We start from the raw sequence: 21421 nt of genomic DNA, 5'->3' as shown, positions 1-21421 counted from the left end.
ATGCATGTTAGGTGTTCTTGGCATGCCCAAATACACCACAGTCAAAATAGTAGTTTCAGTTGCTTATGACCTCATTTGTGTCACATTACTTACCCAAGCCTTCATTCACATAACATGTACAGCAGTGATTCTCAAATTCTCGTACTAGGGTTCCCTCTAGTGGTATGCGCCTCCCCCCCCCAAAAAAAAAAAAAAAATCACTGCCCTAGTACAGTTCAGTTGTATTTAACTTTTCAGTTTAATAGATTTTCCTGTAATCTTTAAGAATTGCAATTCATTTTAATTGTAAGATTATTTAAGTACTTAAAAAAATTCCTGTATTTAATGTTCAAACTGCATAATGTTACAGTGGCTTACAATCATATTACAAATATTTTTTTAGTAATAAAATCTCTGCCTTGTTTTTGATGAAAACAGGCCTACTATGCTATTGTATTTTAATGTTGGTCATGATGGTGGTACTTGGCAAAAAAAAAAAAAGGTAGAAAAATTTGAGAACCACCGAGAGGACACGCTTCTGGTCTAAATCGCCAATTACTGCCGCAACTGGCAGTTTTCAGTAATTTCTACAGGATTTGATAACGTCTGTATGTAAAACTTAAAAAAAAAAAAAAAACTTTTAAAAATAAAATCATGGTCTTGACTTACATCAAATTTAGTTGCCGATCCAAGATTGTTTAACATTGCTTTTTTGGTCATTTTGAACTGTTGTGAATATGCGTAAATATTTCGAAAACAAAACTGATGGAATTTGCGGTAGGTTAGTATCTATGAAAGTGCAGTGTGGTGGTAATCCAAAGGAGAATTGTTCAGCCCTGTCGGAGGTCGCTCGTTACAAATGGGTTTGGGCCTTTTCCAAAGGCCACACTGAAACTGTATGGTCGCCATTGTCGTAATTCTTACTCTGGTCAAGCTTCTCCGTCCAACATCCACTCCTCAGTCATGATCTCCAAACAGAACATGTGACAAGGCTGACACGTGACCATGACACTCTTGTTGTGGAGGGTGTTTTGGAATGGGGAGTGGTCAGGGCAGTGCAAGAACTTTTGTGCCCTTCCTGCACACCCTGCCTGCCCTGCGCCCTCATCCTCTTCCCCCACCCCACCCCTCCTGTCGCCATATGTTTAGATGCTGGCCAGAAGATTCGCCGGCGCATTGGGGTGGATCAGACGACCCCACAGAGGGAGGGAGAGCAGGGGGGGGCACAGCAGGGGGTGGCCTGCCAGTCAACTTCCAGTACAGGTCAGTACAGGACCGCATGAGCACCTCCCTCTCCCCCTCCTGCTCATACCCTCCATTCTGACGGCAGCCCTCCCCCAACTCAAATCCAGCCGTGATGCGTTTAATGCCACATCCAAAAACTTTTTATATCACTCCGTAGGGCTGCAACGATTAATCAAATAATTCGATTACAAAAATGGTCGTAGCAAAACCTCAGGCTCGAACTTCGCAGGGATAATTTTTTTCACATGGACTAATGTTACTGCACGCACTACTCCCTGTAAAAATAAGCCAGGAGGAAGAGTCTGCAAAAGACAGTGTGTGTCCAAAGTTTGGGATCATTTCACACTTAATAAAAGAAGCTAAAGTACCACAACAGCACGTCTACGATCGCCAACACAAGGTAACAGTGTAAGCTACTTTAATATAGCCTACCATCGCTAGTTAGACAGTATTGTAATGCCCTTGCAAGTTGTCAAGGAGAGACACAGACGGCGGAGTACTTTGAGTTGCTTTATTGAACAAATGGTAAGAAAACAAACACGTAAGAAGCACGTTCGATGGTCACAACTCACGGCGAGTTTCTCAACACACAGATTGACTAATGGGTTAGCCAGTTAACAGCCGGTCAACACTACACTCATTCGCTGACGCCCACATCGCTCACAGCCCAGGCCCCACCTTTTGAAGCAACAAACATTTAAAGTTACAGATACTACAGTTGAACGATAGGATGGCGATGCCAAGTGGACACAAACAATACCTGAACCTCACACGTTATTGTGTTCAATAATTCAAGATACATTTTTATCCAATTAATCGATGGGATCATCGGTAGAATACTCGATTTAAAAAATATTGGATAGCTGCAGCCCTATCACTCCGCCCCGATTCCTCTCACATTGAGGCCGGCCGGAGCACAAAGCATATTATTTAGGTTCGTCTATGTAGTCCCTTCTTTAATTACCCACGGGGCTTTCACAACTGGAATTGGTGTTGTGGTCAGGTGTAGCCAAGTCATATTCATTTGTGGTTGTCTTGACTGTGCTGTTTTCATAGGAAAAGATGGTGTCATCCTTTTCAGTCCACGCTCATCACATTCAAAGTTGTGTTTGTTTTATTTCATCTCAACACTGAATGTGGGCGGCAAAACTTATTGCCACTCAAATATGTTCATAATACACTCGTTGTGATGTCATAATATGCTTGTGTTTATTCTATCATGAACAGACAGTTGCCATTAATGTAAATGACACATCTCTGACTACTTCAGCAGTGATTGGATTTAATGAGATACACAGGGGTAGTTTTAATGAATCTGACACCCGGTTGGAAGTCTTAATAATGTGAAATTAATTAGTTTTGGGCCTCATCGAAACTCATTACTCATTGACTGTTGCAGGACAGTACTGTGATTTTCATGGTTTTGGCACAAATTAACTAACAATTATAGCAATACAGTATACTCATTAGGGCTGCAACTAACATTATTTCAATCATCGATTAATCTTTTGATTACTTTTTAGATTTATTGGTATATTGAATTAAAAAAAAAAAATTTTCATTCCATGCCTTTATTAAAAACAGGACATTTCAAATTGACAGTGCATAAAATGAACATGACATATTATATTATATTATAATTCAGTTGCTGGTTTGGGCCGTAACTTCAGAAAATTAGCAAAAATGTTGATCGTTGTTTTCTGAAGTTAAAGCAGATGTTTGCAAATCAGTCTGCTTTCATGGAAGACGACAGAAATCTGACAATATATACTGTTGAGCGGCTGAAACATCACAGGTTTGGACAATTTAAAGTTAAACAAGGTCCCCAGACGAATAATCGATGATCAAAATAGTTGTCGAATAATTTTATGTTCGATTAGTTGTTGATTAAGCGATTAATTTTTGCACCTCTACTCATCACTACTACTTTATAGTCCCAAACTTCTTTTCACTTTTAGTCTTTTTAACGACTGGTGGGTTTGTACAAATGGACTGTATGGAAGATGGAGAAGAATGATAATCATAATGTATTTTTTTAGGAGAAGAAGCACAAATCTGTAGTGTGCAAGTCAGGCATACAGCAGACAGTATGATGAGGCATAGGGGACTGCTTTGCAACAGTTACAGAACATGCAAGCAACTGGAATCTGGCGCCCAGCAATTATAACTCTGTAACTCATTAGCGATGACTATTAGGCTCCTTGACTTGTCTCACAGTACAGATCTTTGAAATGGCATAATTTTTTATTTATGTTCACATTGATGCATCAGATATATTTCTGCTATGACAGACAAAGGCATTTCCCATTGAGAATGCCATGAAGCCGTGCTGCTCGACGCTTTTGAAACACACGCACATACCGCGGTAGACTAGAGTAAGTTTTAAGAAGAGGAAGACGTGGTACAACCTGAGATGGGGGGGGGGGGTCTCTTTTTTATTTTTTATTATGTTCCTCCTCGCTCTCTCCCCCCTTTCTCATTCCCTCTTCTCTCTCGTGCAGGAAGCATGCCCTTAACTGTCACAGAATGAAGCCAGCCCTGTTCAGTGTTCTCTGTGAGATCAAAGAGAAGACAGGTGAGTTTCAACTTCGCTCATTTCCTTTTTATTCTGCACTCCATGCAAGTTGAAACCCAGTTTGGAGGTGCACTGTCGCGCCTTCCCTCCAATAATGGCTTCCTTGCATCCAAGCTACTTCCTTCCTGGCCTGACAGAACTCGCAAATGATCGAGTGTTGATTGTATTTGTTTAGTCTCGGCCATGCAGATTCTCAGTATTTATCGAGATTTGGTTTCAAAAGTAATTGAAAAACCTCCGCACACAAAAGCAAACACGAGTAACTGCTCAACATATACTGCAATCACTACATCTACTATATCTTGCTCAAATTAATAGGAAAGACAAAAAAATAGCCTTGCGTAATCTGGACAAAAAATTCACACACTCGTTGACAGCAGGCAGATATGAAAAGACGTTATTGCTTCACAGGCAGTGTATTATAGCATCTCGACATGCCATTTTCCGACACTCTTAGAACGTCTACACTCACTGCAGTATAATGCAATTATGCATTGGTAATAAATTGCTATGCATATCAATGCAGCACCCTCAGCCAAACGTAGCATGTGGCTCGACCAGATTAACTAAAAATAATGTAACTCTCTCTATTAATGTTGTTGGATCGCACATAAACATGATCCGATGGAAAGCTATGTTTGAACACATGCAATTATTTAGAATTTGATCGCAGTCACACAATTATTTTAAGCAAAACCAGCTGGTTATCCCCATCTTGTTAGCTATTCCAGTCAGCTATCTGACAGATTCAAGTGCGGTTCAAAGGACGAAGGCTTGGGATGGCTGGCAGATTGATGGTTATGGTACTGTGAATGGGTGGGATTTTGAATCTTCTCCCCCCTCTGTGTGCTTGCCTCTCACTTGTGTGTCTTCTCACCGAAATATCCTCTCTTGTTCAAATACAATTTAAAAATGCTGCACTGCTGCCTGCCATGGCCCTCTGTCAATAATGTATTATTGCTCTCCAGTGATTGGAGAAAAGTACAGGCTAGGCTTGAGTGAGTGGGGCAGGGTACACCGTTTCCCAGGCAACCAGTCCTCTTATTTACCCTAATGCCATTCACTTTGATTTTCACATTTAGTCTCACAGCCAACTAGAGAGAAGCTCTGTTAGTACTCATACAGTATGCAATGTAGGAGGGGTCGGGGGGGGGGGTGGCATGGAGGTAGTTAAATGATAGATTTATACTGGAGGTGAATATGCTAACAGTACGATGCAGAAATATTTGTCTTTGCTGGTTAGCTGCCGGCCATCTGCCACGCAGCGCCCTCCCCGTTGCACTGTGTTACCTGCTTTGGCATTTCTCTGCGCCTCATAAGACCCCCTGCAGGCTCCATTATGTGCTGTCGGAATGGGAATTGACTTCTCTTTGGCTCTGCTTTTGGAAGACCCAATCAGTAACCCTCTTGTATCTCCACACATTTTATGTGGTCTCCCCCCCTCACTGACATGCACTTGTCAGCACACACACACTTTCTCTCTTGAGCGCATACAGTGCAAGCGCATTGAAGGAGGATAAAAGCAAACTCGGTCTTTGGGTCTACTCCTACTGATTCTATGTTGTCCTCTCCTCCTCTCTGCCTCAGCCTCACTCCCTTTCTTGAAAGAGAAGACTCGCTTTGAACTCGGGGCTTTGATATGGTAATGTAATGGTGCTGTTGGAGGAGGGGAGGAGGGCCGTGGGGGAGGGGAGGTGAATTCCTCTGAGTGCTGCAGTTGGTTAGATTGTTTTCATTGTAAAGGAAATGTTCTGCGCAAATGCCAGTGCCCCCTTCTCGCTACGTCACCCTACCAACCCACACCCAAACCACCAAATTAAACATCAGCATGAAATGTGATACTCTTTAATAGTTCATTAAAAAAAAAAACACACTTTGAGGAAGAAAGAAAGGAGAGACGGGAAATGATCAGAGTGAAGAGTTAGGGGCTTTGCTTCAACTCTTGTTCTCGTCTCCCTCGCTCTCATGGGTATTTACTTTAAAAATAGCTCATGTGTAGTGCAACGGGACAGCATATGCCAGAAATCTCCCACAAGCCACCACAGTTACCCTCAGAAGTTTTTACATTTAGTTTGGGCATCTTTCTTAGGCGTTTTCTGTTTACCTTTCATGTTCTCCTTTTTGCTGTACACGTAAATATCATGAGTCTGTCACTCACTCTGTTCTGTCACAACCCTGAAGTTCCTTTTATTACACATGCCAATATTGCCAATTTATTTTCGGATGTGTTTCGAATGGGATTTGAATAGTTTTCATGAGGAATTGATGTGACAGTGTGCACGTTGTACCTTGGAGACAACAAAGTATATAGTTAAGTACCTTCTCCTTCCTTTCTCCCCAGACGAGCGCACATTTTACATATGCCAGTTACCGCGAGAAGCTGCACTCATAGCTCAACATTTTGATTTTATTTAAGCTTTATTTATCCAGGTATGGTAATGGAGAAGAGATTCTCATTTGCAATGCCAACTTGGCAGCACACACCAGAGTAAAACAAAGCAAAATAAAAGCAAATACAAAAACTGTACAGTGTGATGTAGTTATTTAATACACTACGTTACATCATACCACATGGTGAATTAAAGGTTCTAGGCTAAAATCAGGTGCAGTGATCATTTACAATATCCCTCACTATTTACTTTTTAACGATGATTATTTGTTGCTGAGTATTCCAGTCGTTTGAGGCAGAAAATTGAAAAGAAGGGAAAGAAGAGGTTAATAAAAACGCTGGTATGCTTGGTGAGCAGAGAGCGAAGATAGGGTGGGGTCTTGTCAATAAGTGTTAAAAACTAAAAGATGGTCGTTGTCGGACTTTATGCTTAATCCTCATCTTGCTAAAAGTACTCTTGCCACACTCCAGTGACTACCCTCCTCTTAGCATTAGCAATCACGCTATATTCACAGCAACCCATTGTGGCATGCATCACAATACTGGACTATTTCAGCCACCAAATGGTCTCAATTACATGTTAATTGAATTGCAACATACTAAAAAATTGTAAGAACTCAAAACAGACTGCTAATTTACCCACTTGTGTATTCACCACAACAGTAGTCAATAGTGGCTTGTTTTGACTTGTGTAATTTCAAGGATTTGACTAGTAAAAGATAAGTAAAATATGACGTATCTTGCAATAATAATAATAATGCTTTTAATGATGGGGTCATGGTGGTTATTTGTTGGCATAAAATCTAATCTTGGAGGTTACCCTGTAATTTCAACTGTTGTTTTTAACCATCACTTGACTTCGATGCTAATGCTCTTAATTTAATAGATCTGCGCACATGAAGCCTTATGAATCACGGGCCTCATTAAAGCAGCTTAATTATTACAAGTTTTAAAGAGCCCAATTTAGAAAAGCTATAAAATTTTATTGTTGTTAGGAACCTATGGGCTGTCGTCATTATTGTACTTTTATTAACCTTTATAGCAAAAATATCCCCGGATCCTCATATGGACAAATTCTCAGCTTTTTAATTACTTCCTGAAACCTCTCAATTTATATTAATGCAATGCAGTGGAGTAGGATTATCTCATTGGCTTTTTGAGGAATCTCACTTGCGATGTGTGGTGTCCTGTCACTCCCCAGCCCCCCTTTCTTGCAGAAGAGAATGGAAAAAAAGATGGTGTGTGTTGGTGTTGGAGGGGCGGATGGTGGGGGGTATGTGCAGGAGTGATACAAGGAGATTGATGAGGCAGTAAGAGCAGGAGTAATTACTCGATGTCCATTTCCCAAGCCAGATTGGCAGACGGCTAATATCACACAGACCCCTCGCCCTGACAGACGCCCCCCACAACACACGCACACACACACACACACACACACACGCACACAACCTCTACCGCCACCCCCCAATTTAAAGTGAGGAAGCAAGGCAACTCAACCTTCAGCCTAGATCTAATGGTGTGTGGGCCAGCTGACTTTCCCATGTGACATTATTCCTACAGGAACAGGATGCCTGTTTACCGACAAGGCTGTCTGGAGTTGTAAAATGAGGACATCTCCATGGAATATTTCACTGCCATATGATTTTTGTTTTGGTTGTTATGTCACTCAATTTTGAACGTGACGTGCTTCTCTGTACCTATCTTGCAGCACACGAATCCAGTAAATTACAACGGCACATCATTATATAAAACAAAAGTCTAAAACTCACTACAATTGTATCATTATTTTTCTGTGTCTATCATATACGATTATTGCTTATTTCGGGGTAACCACTGATGGAAGAAACACTCGGGCTGCCAAGATTAGTTGACTAGTCACAAGTACGTCGATAATCAAATTCATCGACAATTTAATAGTCGATGTCGTTGTTTGTTTTTCTCTCATAAGTACCTGAATCCTCCGACTGTCAATCTGTTGTCTGCCTTCTGGCTGTGACGCGCATACGCAGTAGTGGTTATTCGGGCCCGCCCGTGATGTACCCGGAAGAACCACGGCTAACCGGCGTTAGCAATGTAGTCCGAAAGTTAGAGCATTCTCATCAAAAATACTCAAGAGGAATGTGATGCAAAACCTGTGAGACAGAACTTGCCTTTCATGGCAGCACAACAGCGATACATGAGCATCTAAAAAGAAAGTATGTTGTGGCTGATTCAATTTTTATGAAGCGAGACAGTCATCTCGGTAAGCTATTTAGATAGCAAGCTGCTAATATTAGCGTCTACAGCAAAGAACTACTTGCTTAAAGCTATAAACATTAACATTAGCTTAAGGCTAACGATGACGATTTAATTAGCCTTAACATACAAGTTATGTGTTTGATGTCACGTTATAACCACAGAAATGAAAAGCTACATGGCAGCCATGTTGAGGGGGGAGCAACGTTCCCATTAAAGGCAATGCATTTTTTATTGAACATACATCAGAATTTGCTAATTTCTTAACTGACTTCCATGATGTTTACTTTCTGTTTACGTCAAAGCATGTGCTCTTAATACAGAACAGGTTATTCTCAGATTCTTGTTGTGATTTACATGATTGTGCATAGTGTTTGGTTCCATTTTAAAGTGCACTTTACATTTACAACTAAAAATGTTAAAGGCCAGCGTATCACGTTCATTTTAATTTTCGCTATCATATATAAACATGTCAGGAATTATGGTACAAGGTGCAAAGTTTATTAAAATTTTAATGTGCTATTATCTTATCATTTGCACATACTTTAAACACTTCAAGCTGACGATGGTTCTACAAGAGCAGCTGCGATAAGATGCAATTTACATATGATCCGATTAGGTGACTAATGGCAAAAATAATCGTTGACTATTATTTGCCTGTACACACCCTGTCACCTTACCATGATGTGTGATTGACTACTCAAATATATTTGTGTCCAGTTGCATTGGATTACTTCTGAGTAAGTCTCAAGACACGGAAATATTGTGTGACCTGTCAGTACTGGGCCAACATCGCCCACACAGTGAACCCTGACCTCTTCATCTCATCTGGTCTCCTTTTCAGCATGTCCTGGCCCCCTCACACTGCTTTTAAAGGCTTGCTCCTTTAAAGCAAGGTCTCTTTAATCAGAGACATGTAAATATGGTCTCAGATGGATTGCACTAGGTTGGTGGCAGAGGGGTGGGAGAGTGTCGGATCCCAGCTCTTAATCCTGACTAATTAAGGATTAATTATAATTGATGGGAGCTTTCCACCCCTCTGCAATTGTTCACGTCGCTAACCCAGACTGTTTGTACGTTTTACACCGCGTCATAAATGCAGGGATTGGCAGTGATATAGTGGTTATAGGAGCCACTTTAAACCTACTTTTACAAAGAGTTTACAATCATTGTGGCGCTCTGCTTGGTTACATTTAACCAAACAAAGCAAAGCAAATGTATTGATATTAGTGCATTTCCTATGAAAGTGGGTTTAAATTTGCACCAATGTATTAATTTTGTGATGATGTTTTTAAACCTGCATTAATTTTTTTTCACAGCTTGGTAGTTTTTTTTTTTTTTGTGTGTGTGCAGGTATGGACCACAGCAACTGGGCCTTTTATTTAAACACAGCTGGGTTAAAAAAAAATCATAAAAATGAAATCTGGTTTTGTTGATTTGTTGTGTCTGTGATTTTGAAATACAGCTCTGTAAGCTCTTCTGCAAAGATATGTCTGTTATTTTACAGATGTGCTTGCTCTTAAATAACCTCTCGCAAAAACATGAGTGCAATGGTATTTTGACCAACCATAAAGTGGCTTTATTCCTCTGAGGTATATCAACCAGTGTAGGCTAAACATGTCGCCTCAGCTCTGTGACACCATCTGACTGTGTCATAATGCTTGTTCACGTGTTATAAATGAGGACCACGCGTCTGATCTATCGCTTAATTGCGGCATCATTTGCATAACAGTGCAAATTAACGACCTCTCAAATGAGCGTTCATTTTTCACAAAGTCTTTAGGAGCTCCTTAAGAGTCTGCACTAATGAGCACAGGAGGCAGCTGGCCTGATGAGAGTCGACTGGGGGGAAGAGCCGAGCCGTGCCGTAGCCGCTTTGCTTTTACGCGTTCTTCATCCTCCTCTTCCTCTCGTGACATTTCACAATCTTGTGCTTTTCCTCTTTCCCCGTGCACAACGGCAGTGGACTAAATCACGTTTTGAAGCAAGAGAGGCAAAATGAAGCGCACTACTTGGCTCCAACCGGAAGGTGCGCTGTTGAGTTTGGTCGCAACTAGTGTGCAGTCTCACAGAAGAACAACGTAATGTACGATATAGGAAATTTTTCGAGATCCATGCAGACCACTGCAATGCAACACAGGGCATAGAGTGAATATAAAAGTCTACACACCCCTGTTCAAACACCTTGTTGTTGTGATATAAAAACATGAGCCCAAGATAAATAATTTTTAAACGGCCGACAACGCTCCCGCATTGCATCATGTGACCAATGAATTGGCCCGCGCGGCCCCTCTGCGGCGCTTGACGCGCATACGGCAAAAATTGTTACTGCATGTAGAATACCAATCATCTCTCGTGATTGGTCCGTTTTAGTCACATGCTGTGATAATGTAATCAGCGTTTCTCCTGGTTCCACATAGCACCTACGCCGCCGCCTTCTCGATCGAGTTTGCAGCATAATTAAACGTATCATCTGGTCATCTAAGTCCATTTGTTCTAGCAGACTCTGTTCCACGGTCGCCATTGTTGTTGCTTGGTTCCTTGTTACGGAAAGTAAAGTAAAAACGGCTACCGGAAATGGCCCAAAAAATGCAGAGGAAACTCCACACTGTGGCGTCCTAGCCAATGGCAGCCGTAGCGACACCCCCCGACTTAGGAGGAGAACTGCAGCACACTTTCAAAACAGCGCGCGTGGGATGCGCTCGAGTATAAAGGCAAACTGTGTGCGGGATAGCCGCAGTGACGTCAGCGCGGTCGCCATCTGAGCTAGTATAAAGAAGCCTTAAGGCCCCAGTTCCAGCTGAAGAAAAGCAGTCCCTGCTCATGATGCCCCTGCAACCACCATGCTTCCCTGCAGGTGCGTTGTTCTTTTGCTGATGAGCAGTGTTGTGTCTGTGCCAAACATAGCTTTTGCATTTATGGCCAACAAGTTCAAATTAGTTTTCTTTGCAATCACTACACATTTTCCCACATTTTTGGGAGACTTGGACCTGGGGCCTTAGACAAGGTGAAAATAATTATCAACAATCTGAAATAGCACTCAGTGTTACCACAAAATCTTCTGGCTTCTGCTAAAAAGCAAAAAAATGTAAGGAAAGTCCTACTAGAATATATTATATCTGTTTGGAGTTAATCAGAGGCATTTTAAATGGTGGGAGTGTGTTTTGATCCCATTTTGAATGTGATTGGTTAATTCTGAACACAGCCTCATCCCAGTTATGAGGGTGTGCACACTTGTGCAACCATGTAATTTCATTTGCTTATTGTTATGTGCAATCTCGAAAAGATAAAAAATACATCAATTGAGTTGTAAGGATTATAGGTCACATGAATGGCGTAAAATGTTTTGAAATGACTTCTGTTGGTCTCAGTTTTTATATCGCAAAAACCTGGTGTCTAAACAGGAATGTGTCGACTTTTATATACACTGTCTAAAATGAATTTAGAAAGCTTTTAAATATTACAAATGATCAATTAATTGGTTGTTCATTTTCCCGATCATGGAAATGTTGTCAAATGCATATTCCTCGAGGACAAAATGTATTTTATACATTGTTAATTTTGATGCTTCGTAAAGCAGCCAATATTCTTAATGGCATCTTATGTCTTAAAGTTAAACTATTCTGATGTAAATAAAATGAAGTACTTCAGCCTTCACGCCGCCTACACTTAAAATAATTGCATGTCCTCTGTCATCACATCCTCTTTCATTTAATAGCCGAAACAAACGTTGTTAGGTTTTTATGAGGAAAATAATTGCAATTAAATTTAAAGTAGTTGTAATTACAATTTTGTGTGTTTTCTTTTATGGAGTCTAGCCTCCATTTTAGTGACTGGTAATTAACGTTATTAAAGAGAAATTAATTATGTGGAGTCGAATGGTTTATCACCTAAATTAGGTGCAATAATGTAAATATTTGGATTTCATTTAAATTCTGTTGTATGTTTTTGATACTAAAACGTATTGTGCTCTTCCATTTTTCTCATAACCCAAAATATGCATATTAATGATTAAGACATAGCAAAGCCGCTATTACCTGACAACACTAATTGATCTATCCCTCATTAGTGTTTAGTGCGCTCGTGTGTGTGCGTGTGTTTGTGCTCGGGTGAGACGGTGTTTGCGTATGACCGTTCAAGGGGGGGCTCGGCGTCGTCATCGCTCTGGAGTCCAATTCTCTCCCTTTTAGTTAATTAAGTGCTGATTAATGATATGCTGGGGCTGAAGTGTAGCCCAAGGTGTGAATTGTCCAATTCCACAACTGAATCAGACCACATCGTGTTTACTATATACAGTACTGTATATATAGTTGTGTGTGTGTGTTTGTTTGTAGGGGAGTGGAGGGCTGCGTGCAACAGGACTCTAGTGAGCTCCCCAAACAGATGCTGATTAGTGTGAGCTGCTTAAAGTAGCAATGAACATATGGATTGTGCTCATTAAGTTGACTGTACTCCACACACACACACAAAAAATCACCTTATTTAATAAAAAAAAACTAAAAATGAGGGGGTCGGGGGTATGTAACAGTGCTTTAATGTTGACATTACATTTTGATTTACTTAAACCCCATTAAGGAAACATCTAATTTGTAATGCAGGCGCTTCAGTGTTGATGTCAGACAGTGTCCTCGTCAACAGAACCCCTCCTTTCCTTTAACCTTCCTACCTACAAGCATGACATTAACCTGACCTTTTTAAAAATAATAATAATAATTATGAACATCATACATAAATAGCACTAACATATCAAGGTATATAGCACTCTTTTCTTGTAAGGTAAATGTGCACATTCTTTTACTGTACATCATTTTTGATTATTGTGGAAAGATTTCTGTGTCCCAGTTCTCTTTATCTGTGTAATGAAAGGATAACTGATGCATTCACACTCCCATCTTTTCTCCCTTTCTGGCATGCCTCGACTCTGGATTCTTTATATTTCTGTAACCGCTCGGTGTCTCTTCCCCGCTTTGCACAAACACGCACACAAACACGCATCTTCTCCTGTGACTCCTTTTTGCAATTCTCCTTGGTTCTCCTTCGACCCTCCCCTCTCTCCTCACCTTTTTTTCCCTCTTCCTCCCCTTCCCCTATCCTTCTCTCCCGCTCCCTTGCTCTCTCCCAGTGAAAGGCTGAGAATACCCAAGGGAGCTGATGCAATTAAAATGCTAATCCTGTCTGTCTACAGAGAGAGGGAGAGGGGGGGCTGACAGCATGAGGGATTGCGGCTCACATGGAGAACTCGACTGAAATGGAGAACAGAGGGGGGGAGGGAGAGGGGGTGGGGGTGCGCTGAAAGGGAGAGGGGGGAGGGGATGTGTGTTATGGGGAGACAGAGTGAAAAAGGAGATGCTAGCGAGGGGAAAGAGAGACAAGGATAAAGCTTGTGCTGTGAGCTGAGCAATGATATACTGACTGCGTTTAAGTCTTATCTGCGCCCCTGTGTGGACGGCATTACAGTTAATGTACATCACGACACAGTATTGGTTAGGCTCTTCACCCTAACTTACAGCCACGCTCCACGCAGCCCGCTGTTGTGTCTGCACAGCTCAACGGCTTCCACACTGGCAGCAGCGCAGAAATGAGAATGATTATGTATGCAGCGAAAGCCCAGCTGGATATCCTGAATATTTCATAGTATACGTTGCTCGCTCCATCTCTCGGTGCCACAGCGAGGGTGGGAACATGTGCAAAGTACTGTAGGCCCTCTCTCGTCTTATCGGAATAAGACGAATTTAAGTAGCGTCGCTTCTCAGTAACTCAACCGTCTGTGCGTGTGCTTTCAAGAAGAGCCTTATGAGTAAAACAGCTTTTTTCCCTTTTGTTGTCATTTTTCACAGCATTTGTGGCAGCTTGGAGAAAGTCTACCAGCAACAAGTAATGCAAATTAAGCAACAACCAAACAAGTAGTAAGCCAAAAAGTCTGAATGCTTCTTTTAAATAAAATAAACTTAACTTATTTCCACAGATATATGTATGCACAATCCTAACTCATCTCTGCATCTGCCATAATACCACTGGACCACTAGACTGTGCTTGAGTGCAATTGTGGGTAATCACGGCTTAATTGGAGTAATTAGGGGAATGTAGGGGCATTAGGCTACAGCTGGGGGCCATAATGAGGTGGGGAGGGGCAAAGAGGGAGGGGGCGAAGTGGTGAGAAGCTTTTGGAGTTCTACAGTTGCCCTCTGTACTGTACATCAGCTCTATTTCTCCATGAATGGAGAGTAAAAAAGCACCCCTGACCCCCATGATGGACATTCCACGTGGCCTGCGGCAGTACGGCCTAATTCTTGTCTGTGGAAACAACTCGCGCGTCTACGAAACACCAAACCAGAGGTGTCCATTTCAGCAGTACAATAGGTCCAAAAACAGTACTTTTTGTGTGTTGAATTAGCTTCACTTTATCTGGCTAAGTAGTGGGGAGCCTGCTGGTGAATGACTGAGAGGGAAGAAAAAATGGAGGGAAAACGATGGGCGAATCAGGGTCATTAGTTCAGGCGGCAGGGTCTGCTGCATTCCTGAGCCCTAAGATGGGGGAGCAGCAGAGCAGGAATGCGCCTTGGAAATAGAAGAGACCTAAGCAGAGAGAAAGAAACAGGCAAGAAGGAACAAGAAAAGAAAAAAAGGGAGGGAGGGAGTTGGACGCTTTGCTACAAATGGTGGAACACTCATTTATCAAATGAACGTTGGAGGAAAAAAACTGAACTCATCTGCTCGGTCTTTGGCATCTGGAATGTTTTGAGCAAAACTTTTTTTCTTTTCCACATTTGTTAGCACAACAACCCACACTCTGCTCTGTAGCTGCTAACCTGTTTTTCTGTCTCACTCTCCGTGGTAAAACAACCACACTATGACTCACAGCACTGTTGTACAAAAATCAGTACAAAAGTCGCACGAAGCAGAGACGTTTCGAACGACCGATTTTGTGCGCTCCGTAACCTTTGGCGTGAGCTTTGACTAACTTGCATAATCCGCGAGGAGGACCAAGTAACGGCATCCAGTTTCCGTGGGATTAATCGCGTCATTCATATTGCTGGTGTCTGTTTAAAACAAACTTTTTATTTATTATTATTTTTTGATATGACAAATTTAAATCAGTTAAACAGCACTGAGCATTTGCTTGATAAAGGTGAGATCATTCAGAATATTGGTGGGAGTTAAATAAATTTGTCGCGCTAGCCTTAATTTAATAAACTGGTCAATTTTGCCTCGACATATTATTAGCCCTCAAATATGTCCATGTGAACTAAGAGATGTTTCCATGTTGATGTTATAGTCTTCGTATGCTCAGAGAACAGAGACAATCTCTCCAAGAAGTGGCCTTCTTCTCTGTACCTTTCCTGCAGTGTGAAAGATGTAAAATGTCGGAGGTGGCGAACTAAAAGATAGTTGTCTGCGCCAGAAACTTTCCACTAACATAGTGTTATCTGGAGGTTTGTGTATGTGTGAAAGAGAGAGATGTGAGGGGGGCTGCGGGCTGACAGAGGTCCTGGTATAATACAGTGGTGGAGAGCAGCGACTGATAACTATACTTATGGCCACTGGGGCTCATAGTGACAGCACATGCACTCCCATTACTGGTCCCATGCCTCATGCCCTTATCTCTGGCAGCCTGCCACCGAGGGACCACACTGCCCTCTGCTGTGCATCCTGAGCACAAGTTGGGGTTCATTGGCAATTCAGTCGGCAACCACTCGGGGGTGGGTGGAGCAAAACCTGACTGGGTTTGACAGAGCTGCACCTCTTAGAATTTAAGAAGAGAGAAGGGTTCATCCTCCATTGCACCCGCCGGGAGAGCCTATCTCTAAGTGTGTGTTCTATTTACAAAAAAACATGAATAGGTCTAACTCAAAAAGGCCATTTGATTAATTGTATTTACAGGGTCTCTGATGTATGCCGATACCGACATTTGACATTTTGAGGCGTTGTAAGAATATGTCGTCACACGGCACAAGGTTTTTCATTCACATATTTACTGTACTTCTGAGTCGACCGCTGCGTTAGCATTTGGGGTAGAACCGACTATTAAACTAGTCAACTAGTAGGGTTCGCGCTACCCGTTCGCCACCTCGCCCGTGGCTACTTGAAACAGGATGTGGCGAAGCGAGTGTTGCCCACCTTAGCCACGCTGGCGAAACACAATCTCCTGCGTCAAAAATAGCGCTGTCACTGTCTAATCTTTTTAGAATCGATAGTCCTATAGATATTTTGTCGACTAACCAAGTAATGCGCCCCCCCCCCCCCCCTTGATAAAAACCTAAATATATATATAGATATTTTTACTAATAATCAGGTAATCGTATGTATACATGTATACAACCCCCGCATAATCACCCCGCACCCCCCAACCCCAAAAGATACACGAGGCCTTGGTTGAAGCCTCTGGCCTCTAGAACAAACAATACATCCATCATCAAAATATAGAGTAACCTCTGAAGTTGACGTTTAGGCCGCAACAAATACATCAAACTCCTTTGTAAACCAAGGTCCATCTGTACTAAAATTTTACACCTGGCCCATACTAACTACATTTTCCCATCTCTCTTCTTCCATCCAGTGCTGAGTATACGAGGCGTGCAGGAGGAAGACCCCCCAGATCCGCAAATCATGCGTCTGGACAACATGCTGCTGGCAGAGGGCGTATCCGGACCGGAGAAAGGCGGAGGGTCGGCCGCGGCGGCCGCGGCTGCAGCGGCGGCGGGCGGCTCGCCTACCGACAGCAGCATCGAACACTCCGACTACAGAGCCAAGCTGGCTCAGATACGCCAGATATACCACTCCGAGCTGGAGAAGTATGAACAGGTGTGGTCCTCAGCCTGCTTTAAAATCATTTACAATCCTGTCAGTCACATTTAAGCCATGTTTCCATCAAATAGTGCAGTTCTGTTTGCAAGAGTGTGATTTGGAACAATAAATCCTGATTGGCTTGTGTTTCCACAGTAGGGTAAACGTAGGCGACGGGATGGCCATAACTGTATCCGCTATGCCTAATAGTGTGGCAAAACAGTGTATGCCACCAATAAATTGAGCATATGCTTGTACAAACAATATTATCCCTTCAGGACAAGATTACTTTGAGAAAAATACATTTTGTGTTCCTCCTACTCTTTGTCTCACACATGAACTGATGATTCTCAGCCGACTAATGTTTTACCAAACCAACTTTTCCTTGTATTTGGGATGTAATATTGGTGCCTCTGTGGTGCCTCAGTAAACGTGAAACGTAAACGTGAAATATGAATTCAAATCATCCACGCATTCCCGAGTCCCAGACCAGAAGAGGCCTGAAATCTGGTTATTCGAGTTTCTCGAACTTATCTACGTCACTAGAGAAGATCTCCGCCTACCTCTGCGCTCCGAGCCAGCGCTGTCAACATACAGAGGCAACCAATCAGAGGAAAGGGGGAGGTCTTAGCCAAATATGGACTCGGCTGATACAAAACTGGTCAGAGGGGCCTTTCTGGAAACTTGTATGACAAAACCAAGGTGTTATTTTAAATGAAATTGAAAGTTTTATATGTTATATGTTTTATATGTCCGTGTTAGAGAGTCACTCTATAGTGATATATAAATAACCAAAATGCGGGACTTTTAAAAATGACTTTCTTTCTCCATAGTTGTTGTCCATAAAGGGCAGCACAGTTTCGTAATGTTTGGCAAGTCTGCTTCAAAGGCGAGATGTCCCGGCTTCGAATCTGAGTTCAGGCTGCTTCCGCTCACATTCCAAGAACGTGCATGTTATGTTGATTGAAGACTCTAAATTGTCCTTTGGTGTGAATGTGAGTGTGAATGGTGTTTTGATGGATGGCTACCCCAAAATCTCCCAACGCTTTGTAGGTATATGTATTCTGTTAAACTTCCTCATGACAAGCAGATTATCCAGTCAGAAAGAGTTAGAGCCGAGACATTCTCTTCATATCCACCGACTCTTTCGTAGCACCTGACAGCTTCTCTACTTTGTCGTTCGTTATCTCAGCAGTAGCTTTCAAGACTGGTCTTCTCTCTCTCTGCAGGCATGCAGCGAGTTCACCAACCATGTAATGAACCTGCTGAGAGAGCAGTCTCGAACACGGCCCATCTCGCCCAAGGAGATCGAGCGCATGGTGGCCATCATCCACCGCAAGTTCAGCTCCATCCAGATGCAGCTCAAGCAGAGCACCTGCGAGGCCGTCATGATCCTGCGCTCGCGCTTCCTTGACGCCAGGTCTGTGTGCGCCCGCGTCTTCGATGCGTGCACTGTGTCTATTTGTGTGTGTGACTCTGATTGCTGGTAATACTCCGGAAGGCTGAACTCGCATTCCGAGCATGCTGCTGATTGTTTCCTCTCTCCACGTCAGACGCAAGAGGCGCAACTTCAACAAGCAAGCGACAGAGGTGCTCAACGAGTATTTCTACTCCCACCTGTCTAACCCTTACCCTAGTGAGGAGGCAAAGGAGGAGCTGGCCAAAAAGTGTGGGATCACGGTGTCTCAGGTAAATGCAACCACCAAGGATGGATTCACTCTGCATGGCTCAGGTGACACATTTCTTTCACTCTGAAGTGGCACAATTAAGATATGCTTCATGGCAGTGTAATTAGAAAAAAAACCACACGGAATCCGAATCAGGCCTCTTCCAAATGTGGTTGAAAATCGAATAAAGCGATCTCCCATTTACTGCGGGGGACACGGTCCAGATGCACCCGCAATAGGTGGAAATCTGCAATCGAGAAACGGTATAGTGAGAGCTGTGGCTGACAGCAGCTTCTGCGTTAAATGTGCTCACGGGTGTTTTACTGTCCACCTGGCATTCAATAAACTGCTGAATAGGTGTCCTTTGCCACATGCGTGTGCATTACAGTAAGTAAGTGTAATGTAAAAACCCATAAATAAAGATGATTAACGATGAAAGGCAATATAGCTGGGCAACATTTTATACACCGATGCGAGCGCAGTGGAAAGGCCTACATCAGATCTGCCCGTCAATGCCAGCTTGATGTCATCCAAGTGGTGACGTATACACACCCGTGCCTGTTGAAACAACACAAATAAACACAGCTACGAGCAGCAAAGGATACACAATTAATTGTGGTGTGAATATGCTCCATTAGAGGTGAGGACATTAAATATTCAAATTAAGTTCTGACAGCAGAAAGTGACGTAATGTGGAGGTGACCCACATTTAAATCAATGCGGGGTGGAAGAGTCTGCCCAGGCTAGCTAAACACTGTGTAACTTAAATTTTTTTCTGTTATTCATGTATTATTGTTTACTTTTGTGTTGTCACTGCTTGGTGTTGACACTTGTGGAGTTGTTTATGTGCAATTTAGGCGTTTGCGTATCTGGGTTGTTTTGTGTGTACGGTCAGTGTAAAAATAGCCATGTCGGATATGTGTCAATTGAAACGCACATGGAAATACTCAAAAAGTCAAATATAGGCATTCAATTGAAATTGGGTACATGGGACCTGCAGTGTAAATCCAGCCTTAGAGCGACTACCGTCCCGCATAGATTGTCGTCTGAACACTCCATTGTCCGCCTGTCTCCAGGTCTCTAATTGGTTCGGCAACAAGAGAATACGTTACAAGAAGAACATCGGCAAGTTCCAGGAGGAAGCCAACCTCTACGCAGTCAAGACAGCGGTGGACGCCGCCAATGTGTCGGCGCAAGCTAGCCAGGCCAACTCACCGGCGACGCCCAACTCAGGTAGCACGCCTTCCCATCACGGACGAGTCATCCAGACGGGCTAGCAGATACTCTACACCAGTGATTTTTAGTTTTATACAACTACTTCATCAAAAACAAGGCAGAGGTTTAATTACCCCCAAAATATATTTGATATTAATGTAAGCCGCTGAAACATTATCCACAGTTTGTTTAAATATTCAAAAATTAACGAACTGTACTTCATTGATTCAATGAACATGTATTGCACATAGAAGTTAAACACAAATTGTACCGACCCAAATTGTTTGAAAACAAACTGTTTGCCAATTAAAAACAACTATATTTAACAAATACAATACAATTTAACACTGGATTAAGAACAAGTTTAAGGCAGGGTAACTTTATGCACAGTTCGTATATTTGAATCATTGATTTAAAAAAATATATATTTTTGTATATTTTTTTTTTACATTCCACACGAGGGAGCCCGCGTACACACAAATTGTTAGCAGTTCTCATTGGAAATGTCCTTAATTTTCTCACATTGACATCTATAAAGGAGAGAGAACATGATTTTTTTTTCAATAATTTGAAACTGTTCCCAGGTGTCTTAACATTGGACAATTACAACAGGGTCAAGAATTCAAGTACCTTTTCCTATTTCTTGTCTAGCTGAGGTCAGCCTGTGTCATGCAAGTGGGCCAGCTCCCACCCGGCTCCGTATAACTGCTGGGCCAGTACCAAGTCCGGCTTTTGATGCCACAGCTACCTGAGCGGATGGAGCCTGAGTTTTGTGACTACTAAATGAGGCGCAAGTGCGCCAGAGCTCGCTCATAGACACATTTTCAGAAAGTCAGATAACCCCAAAAATGTGCTCGGTTTAATTTCCCATTTGATGGATGGCCAGGGACTACAGAGACTCTACTTTTTGTTTCCAAACAATTGAGAAAAATGAAAAAATGGCTGGGATGAGGATTGCAGTCCTCTTCTCTATCGCGATAGTTTGAATGTGTGAAGTAACAGTCAAAAACATGTTTGGTCTACGTGTCCCCTTAAAAACCTTTTTTAAATTATTTTTCATACCACTGCTGGCAGTTCTGCTCTTGTGCCTCCTCCTCATTCTCTTGTCTTGCACATGACCAGTGGTGACCTTTTTCCCCCTCCAATAACAAGCATGGGCTCTTATTCATGTATTGCCTGTGGCGTCACCGGGGTGATGCGGTTTGTCTCACGCAGGCGACAGCTACCTTGGGCTGCGATTGCTCAACGGTGAGGGCATCAGCATCGCACCCTCTCTACAGCCGCAGGTACGCACTGAGGACGGCTGCGTCCGCTGACCTCGCGTCCTGGGAT

General features: G+C 42.5%; 1 protein-coding gene across 4 annotated transcripts in view; it reads left to right on the top strand.

Annotated features, from left to right (window-relative positions):
- pbx4 (pre-B-cell leukemia transcription factor 4) overlaps nucleotides 1-21421 on the top strand; it is a 29291-nt gene that overhangs the window by 3048 nt on the left and 4822 nt on the right. The window contains exons 2-8 of one of the 4 annotated variants that reach the window (XM_061699981.1): nucleotides 1129-1242; nucleotides 3726-3799; nucleotides 16981-17225; nucleotides 18437-18627; nucleotides 18761-18896; nucleotides 19951-20107; nucleotides 21305-21375. In XM_061699981.1, coding sequence (XP_061555965.1) covers nucleotides 1129-1242; nucleotides 3726-3799; nucleotides 16981-17225; nucleotides 18437-18627; nucleotides 18761-18896; nucleotides 19951-20107; nucleotides 21305-21375 — 988 coding nt within the window. The remainder of the gene's footprint in view (nucleotides 1-1128; nucleotides 1243-3725; nucleotides 3800-16980; nucleotides 17226-18436; nucleotides 18628-18760; nucleotides 18897-19950; nucleotides 20108-21304; nucleotides 21376-21421) is intronic. The other 3 variants (XM_061699982.1, XM_061699983.1, XM_061699984.1) reach the window with 3 other exon arrangements.

The sequence above is a fragment of the Phycodurus eques genome, chromosome 16 (assembly GCF_024500275.1).
Source record: "Phycodurus eques isolate BA_2022a chromosome 16, UOR_Pequ_1.1, whole genome shotgun sequence".
In the NCBI taxonomy this organism is placed as follows: Eukaryota; Metazoa; Chordata; class Actinopteri; order Syngnathiformes; family Syngnathidae; genus Phycodurus; species Phycodurus eques.
Note: the sequence above shows the minus strand (reverse complement) of the source record. Positions and strands in the feature narration are given on the sequence as shown.